General features: G+C 36.7%; 1 protein-coding gene across 2 annotated transcripts; it reads right to left on the bottom strand.

The window, feature by feature from the left end:
- Positions 1-224: 224 nt before the first annotated feature.
- MGP2 (MALE GAMETOPHYTE DEFECTIVE 2) lies at positions 225-7,004 on the bottom strand. Of its 2 annotated transcripts, none has more exons than XM_087322653.1 (11): positions 6,860-7,004; positions 6,657-6,730; positions 4,087-4,173; positions 3,921-3,998; positions 3,625-3,716; positions 3,329-3,530; positions 3,120-3,210; positions 1,669-1,727; positions 1,273-1,421; positions 717-798; positions 225-622 (listed from the first exon to the last, which is right to left on the bottom strand). In XM_087322653.1, the coding sequence occupies exons 1-11, from the start codon at positions 6,960-6,962 to the stop codon at positions 233-235; spliced, it is 1,407 nt and encodes a 468-aa protein (XP_087178779.1). In that variant the 5' UTR covers positions 6,963-7,004; the 3' UTR covers positions 225-232. The 2 variants fall into 2 exon arrangements, with proteins under 2 accessions (XP_087178779.1, XP_087178780.1); XM_087322654.1 differs by having other exon boundaries at positions 4,087-4,204; positions 6,860-6,910.
- Positions 7,005-7,833: the final 829 nt, after the last annotated feature.

Consider the following 7,833-nt stretch of genomic DNA (forward strand, 5'->3'; position numbering starts at 1 on the left):
TGTTATAAGGGAGAAAGAAATGAAAACCTAAGCACAAGTTGGCTTCTCGAGTGATTAATTCCTATGATGGCTGAGATAAATTTCAATTGCAAAAGAATATAGGACAACTGAGCTTCAACAAATACCGTGCACATCAAACAAGAAGATTTGAGATCATCGGAAATGTGTCAAAAAAAATCAAAATTAAATGTGAACGTCTCTCCGTGATACAAGATTTTTTTACATTACACGGTCAAGTTCTCGAACTCGGTGGCTTAATGCAAACTAGATCCTCAAGTTTGTTGCCATCCAATTTGTACAACCGAGTACCTTTCAAAGCCGCATGATGCTCTTGTGCTTGTCGTCGCAAGTCTTTGATATTTAGGATCTCCCATCGACTATAATTTGAGTTCTTCCTTAAGAGACTCATATCCATAGCACCAGAGATCATGGATTTCCTTTCATTTTTCGCATATGCCCAAACTTTGCAAGCACTGAAAGGACCAACATTATTTGGATTTCTAGAAGCTTCTCTTTTAATACCATAAGCTGCCTCATATGCATCGTGAATGATTTCCCTGTCAGGTACAACATCCCACCTTTGCTTTCTTTCTTCTCGTGCAGGTGAATGGATCCGGATTACCTACAATTACAAAATGAAAACAATCCATCATATTTTCATAAACATTTTAGCATTGCCATGAAAACCATGTATAAAAAGGCTCTGTGCTGCTCACTCCAAGGCATTCGAGTAGTTGATAATATGCCCGTCCTTGTAATGGATTATGACCCTTTCGAGGAGTCGAAAAATAGCGGGTCCTGTGATCAATTTACACACATATTAAGGATGATAAGTGAGTACATTCATTACAGAAGAAGCCCAAATCTTGGAAGATAATTCTAAATTTGATGGATCCACATCTCGAGATATGCAAGGGTAGTAGAATGGACCCCACTTGAGTGAGGGGAGCAGTGTGATAATAAGCAAGAGAGGGCAAGAGTAAGAAATATTAGAATTGTCTAATACTATATTCTCTAAAGGAAAAAATAAAGCTAGTGGAGAAAGATACGCATGTAATCAAATCGCCTCTAGGTGAAGCTCTACTCTTTTATGAGGAGTTTGCATCTTTGCTAGATGGTCTCATGCTGCCCTGCCCATACACACCTCTTATGACATGGTTCACATGCACATCTTATTTGCTAACAAATCTTTGCACAGTTATAATTATGTCCTCCAGCCACATTTTTACAGTTAGATGTACAAAAGAGAGTAATAGAGAGAGAGAGAGATACCATTCAGTATACCCAGGATCCACAGTGAAACCATATATGTCCACCTGATCACACATAGACAATGCAAGTTCTATGGACTTCACCCCTGTACCCTTTGCTCCTCGTCGGAACACAATGCCTTGAAATAAGTAAACTGGGTTAGGAAGCTCCTGTTATGAAAAGCAACAAGACAGGTTTATTCCTTATTCATTTGAGTATGGTGACAACATTAACATATATTCCTATATTAGTCACTAGTTTAACTATTAAAAGCATGATATAGAATCATAAACGTTCACATCCTAAACCAGGTGAGCCCAATCCCCAATAGTTGAAGAATTGGAAATATGTTACTGCCACTAACTCATAAAAGCAAAACCAGAAACAATCTCTTCTGACATGGGAAGCTAACCATACCTTAATCATCTTATTAAAATCTCTGTGAATCAAACTCTTGATGATCAGAACTTCATCAACTGCAAAAGTCAATGAAGGGAAGTTGTCAAGGAAAAATTACAAAAGATGTCCAAATGTTTTTCACAAGATAGCCCAGAAACCAACATATGTACATTAATATTAAGCAGTGTAATAATGATAGATTCTCTAAGTTAAGGTGTGATCAAAAACTAAAAAGCACGCAGAAAAGTCAAATAAACAGAAACATACAGGTGCACGCATTTAAAATATCAATGATTGAATATTCCACATACAAAGTAGACAACGTTCGTGTTTTCCATGCTAGGATGGGCAAAGTGGAAAAGTACTATCATTAGATTCACGAAAGGACATCAATTCATTTACAAAGTTATAATAATTTTCATGAAACAGAATGTTATAAAGAAGCAATCAATGCAACAACCTATTTAAGAACACGAATCATGCAATAAGCCTCTTAGGCATGATACCATCATGTGATACCATAAATAAGTTAATGTGATCATAGGTCCTTTAGGAGTAACCTAACGAGCAAATGTTGTAAGTACCTCTCAAATGTTTCAGTCCAACAATGACATCGGCATTGGTACCAAGGAAGCAATCTAGGTGCAAGAGGAAATGCTAATAGAATATATAGCCGTGTGGCCACACTGTTGTGAAAAAGGCCAATACCTTGTAAAATACTATAAAGGTTTTTTGTGCCCTTTCAGTCTCTTTCCCCTTCTTAAGACTTAAGCTAGAGCTTTTAGTTCTCTCTTCCTCTCCCACCTCTTGTTTTAATGAGATTAGCATTAAGCGCTTTACTGTAAGCATTACACTGATCTTCTTATACGTGATTCTGGTTTATCTTAACTAATCGAAAAGTGGGTTTGCTTACTTGCCTGTGCTTTTGTGTGTCGTTGAGCCACATTGTGGCACTAGTTAGCCTCTTAGTTATAATAAATATTTATGAGGAAAGAAAGAGCTCGCTTTAGGTCATAATATACGAGTGTTAAAAGCTCAAGAGTGCTTGATGATCACTCTTGCCCATGTCACCAAATAAAGGGTAAGCAACGATTTGACCCTGACACACAACCTCGGTAAGGAGATAGAACTCCGACCAAGAGAAAGACGTGCACTCTGTGCAACACACCTAGAAGCGACACAAATGTAGGGTAGATTATTGCCAAATGGGGATATTTCTATAGCTTCCAATGCAAAAAAAATCTTCGAGGAAACAAAGAATTTGAAGTCAATGTGATTCTCGACTCAAAGAGATATTTAGGAAAACTCTTCATAGGATAATGTTACGCATCAAACTCAATCAAATTGAGGGAGTTCAAAAACGAAATATACAATATCCTTAACTTTGAACCCTTATTTGTTTGCAAAATATTGTCTCCTAGAGTCTACCAGAATACACATTCAAGCTGAAAAGAAAAGTAAATTAGTACCAGCTCCCTGAACAACTGCCTTCATATTTCTAGCTACTCCTCTAGCTATAATCCGGAAGTCCCTTTTCAAACCAACATGCTTGGCATATTTCTGCACTTAAATGTATAGCTTTAAAACATGGCATAATCATATAGTTAGTTTACAGGAAATCCTTCATTAGTTACTTAATGTAAGTTAAAATGCAAGCCTTTTCGGGATTGAGGATTACTTCATTCACAGGAGCTTCATTATCACGTATTACAGCATCATGCTCATCAATCTCTTTTCCAAATTCGGTCTTCAACAAATCCCCTGAGTTCCCAACCACTGCACAAGTGCGGAACTGACGCGGCCAAAATGGCGGCTTTGAAGGGAGAACTAATTGCAGCTCTTCCTCACACTTTGACATGTTGTAACACTTATCTGACCCCCTGCAAGTTTATTGAGTTAGACCTTAGACACACTAAGCTTTCCTCTTGTATAACAAAGAAATATAAAACAGAATCAATGTTTAATACTGCATACAGCTGAGATATTCTTTGTGCAGCATATTTAAGCCAGCCATCTGGACGCGCATCCAGATATTCTCGTGTCAAAATTGTTGTGACATTACGATACTGTCAATACAAATCAGCTAATGATCATGCAAATTTGTAACAAGAAATGAGCAAGACGCAGATGAAAAATCATTTCCCCAGTTATCATGGTATATTCAATGCACTAGATTTTGCATGACAATCTAGAAATGACCAACTTGCAACTGAAATTCATGCATATCTGAATGAAAATGTTTTATTAGATACAACTGATCAATACCATACCTGCTCCCAAAGCAGAAGTGATTCACAAACATCAAACCGATATTCTAGTGGCTCGTACATCTTGAATTGTTGATTGAACTGCATATTTGAAATAAAAGTCAAGATAAATACCAAAGCATAACAAAGTTTTTCCAAAGAGAAGCCAGATGTGCCAAAAGACTCTTACCCAAGAGCTGTTTGTATCTTCTGGATATTTCAGGACCATTTCACATTCATTGATAGAGTACGCAGTCAATCCCAGACCATTTGTTTCCTGGAATCCAAGGAAGTCGTATGAATTCATTCTGCATAAGTCGATAATATCTCTAAATTATAAAATATAAATTTTCACACACATACAATTGATGTGTCTATCATAAACATATATCGTGTAAGAAAATTGTACTGCTCAAGGTGGGAATTCATTCCAAAAATATACACTGTATCTTAACCACAGAATTGGTATCTCCTTGATCCTCTCCAAAAAAGGATTGTGTTTCAAGGTTTCAGGAGATAAAAGCATTCTGGTTAATTTGAATATCTTAAGAGGGAAAGCAAGACTGAAATCATAATAAACTGATCATGCATTCCATACATGTGCAGCTAGTATGAATACAGTGCTAGTAACAGGATTCCATCAAATTACCATGTGTGAATCAACCTAGGATGTTCTACAGTTTGAAATCACTCTAAAATGCTTTTCTTTTATACTGAACCAGAAAACGATGAAGGAATTCTGCATGATGGACTCATATACAGTTCTTCCATTTACTTGTTGCTACAACCAGCCACAATTACATGAACTGGTTCAATTCATTCATAAGGTGCTGCTACATGTAATTTTTAACATCTTCCAGACTGTCCTGAACCTTTGGAATATTGCTAAATCAGTGCTTTAATTTATTTTTTTGTTTCATATGCCATAACAAGGCTAATCAGTTCCTCTCCATTTTGTTTCCATATCTATCCTTCACCCCATACTGAGATTCTTCCTCTCGTGTATTGTTTCTACACCAGTTGGTCTATATGAAATAGATTGAAATGCAAAATTAGGCTCAATCCATAAGATTTCCAATACATTCTTGCAACGTTTAGGTAAGGAAACAAACAAGCTTACAAGTTGAATAATAAAAAGAAGAAGATGCAGTATTATAACTGTTCGATAAATATTCAGTTACTTGATCAAATGTAACAAATTCAAATAAATTTCATCAAAATGTAAAAATTCATTATCCCTTAGAATCAAGACGAAATTTAGATTTTGAGGCCTATTATTGTTGACTGTTGTTCAAGACTACAAGATATTTCTTTTCTCTCTATTTTGATTGCAGCAAAAAGAGAGAAAAAAAGGGTGAGACGGAAACTTCCAGAAAACATATAGAGAGAAATAAAAAACGTGTTTGACAATTATGAGGTCATCATTGTCTTGAACTTGCCGATTACATGCCTGTGATTGAGTGAATAAATGAAAAAGGAGAAAGATTCTCCTGGGCAGTAGCTTCAGAGGATATGGTTCATGGATATCTTCTTCATGCATATGGGTAGACCTACTTCTACCACATGTGGATCCTGACACATCTGGACATTTATTTCAGCCCTTTCGTACATTCATGCTCAGATGAATGCTGATGATCCTTGGCTGGGATTATCCCACGTACGTGATTTGCATGGCTGAATCCATCGCTTAAGCGCAACTTATTTTATGGACTTGTTCCTGCTCATTCCTGGTGAATTCTTGATGTAAACAATGTTTTTCAATGACCATATGGGGTGTATCTCCCTGTCCTTCTTAGATGAATTGAGTTCTCTTGCCAGAGAAAGCATCATCTCCATAGAGGAATGAATCTCCCCAGATACCCACAACTTTTTTACATTCTGAATTAACAAAAAACAATCGTCTTTTCCTTTTCCATCATTTTCTGAATTTCACAAAATATTTGGGATGGTCAGTGTGTTTCTTTTCCAAACAAAACCTCAACCCTATCACACTATCCTGTAAAGCCAGCATCTATACCTTATGTATTAAGAAGAAGAAACTGGATAATTTGATTCTCCTCAAGATCGTATGGTTAACCATTCAACTGCCAAGCAGCTACATGGTGTAGATTTATTTCAATTGAATACTTACAGAGCCTGCTAAACTGGTGCTGTGTTTATAATTGATAGTTTTTGGAGTAAACGCAAAAGGCAAGAAAGTTCGTTCTATATGGATCATTACTAGGTTTTAGCACAAGGATAAAGCGGGTTATTTCTTCTGAATTAATCTACTCTAAAGCTCCTAATGTTGAACACATTCAGGAAACTTCCTCTTATTGAGAAAATGTCTAGAAATCCATTTGAATGAATTGATGACCAGATAAACAAGTGCATGTTTTGAATATCTATATCCCAACATCCATCCCTTTTGATTGAAAGTGTCTTTCCTTTTTCTATTTCGAGTGATCTCTTCCGTTTATTGTATTCTTTATTCATAGGATCGCTCCGTTTTGACAGTTTTATAGTTCATATTTTTTCACAGTTTAATTGGCTAGTTTTTCACAATCTAATTGTCTATATTTTCTTCGTAAAATAAGTCCCTTTAAGGTATACATTCTTTTCACCATTTCATTTTTCTATTAGTTTTACAAAATCCTACCTTTTGTTCGTTTTCATAGAATGACTACTCTTGGTGATCTATTTCATTCTTCTTAACTCTGATGCTTTTCAAATCAAACGAAAACAAAAAATAGAATAGAAGTGAGGGTTTTATTTTGTTACCACACATTGCTGTACGTGTTGGTTAAATCTCTTCAGATTCTTCATATGTTTCTCCACATCTGCACTCTTGAGACCTGTCGTAGCGAAAAAGAAAGAAAGAAAAAAGAAAAAAGCAAAGAAAGAAAGAAAGAAATAGCAGGTCTAAGAAGCGAAAGCAAAGGGGGAAATCAAGAGCTTTAGCAGAAGAAGGAGCAGAAACAAACCGTGAGGGAAGAGGAGCCATTGAGCGCATAGCAAGGAGAGAGCGAGCAGAAGGGCCCAAAAAGATACAAGGAGAATAGAGCGATGGTGCAGGAGCTTCTTCATGCTCGATGGATCTCTAGCGGGATGTCTCTGTCGCTGTCTCTGTCGCTGAGTGACACATGAGCTTCAGTGAAGTAAGCGAGTGAAGTGAAAAATGACAGTATAAGATTTACCATAATTCCCAAAATGCCCCTGCAGAACTGGCGGCTTCATTTTGGTATAATTCCCAGAATGCCCCTCTTTACTTTTACCATAATTCCAAAAATTCCCCTGAAGAACTGGCGGCTAGCAATGGGCACGGTTTCGGCTCAAACCGAACCGAACCGTTAAACCGTGGCTTAACGGTTTATCGGTTCAAAATTAAATAATGAGTTTGGTTTGGTTTAAAGAATGAAAGTTCGGTTTGGTTTCGGTTCGGTTCGGTTTAACATTTATCGGTTTATCGGTTTTATCGGTTTAACGGTTTCTATTAATTTGGTTCGGTTTATAGGTTTATAGGTTCTTACCCTAGCCCTAAATTTTCAATTTTATAAATTATACCCTTCCTAAATTTTCTATTTTATAAATTATACCCTTCTTATTTTTACTATGGACCTAATACTAGTTAGTAGTAGTAAGTACATACTACATACTACAAACTATAGGGTATGATACAGACAGTCTACAGACACAACTATCGAACAGACACACTGTGTATCTACTGTTAACTACAGACAGACACAATTATCGAACAGAAACACAGGCGGCATTGTGCAGGCTGAGGCGGCAACCACCAATCACCACTTCATTGCTCTTCAGACTCCAAACTCTCCATAACACAGGTATGAATCATGATCCATAACACAGGCTGAGACACTCCAAACTTTTTTTATAGATGTGTGGTTTGCATATATGAGAATATGGGTATGTGAGTTAACGTGTGTGCATACATGTG

The sequence above is a fragment of the Azolla caroliniana genome, unplaced genomic scaffold, assembly GCF_043228905.1.
Source record: "Azolla caroliniana isolate FFs.n. ecotype wild unplaced genomic scaffold, voAzoCaro1.0.p SCAF_7, whole genome shotgun sequence".
Taxonomy (NCBI): domain Eukaryota; kingdom Viridiplantae; phylum Streptophyta; class Polypodiopsida; order Salviniales; family Salviniaceae; genus Azolla; species Azolla caroliniana.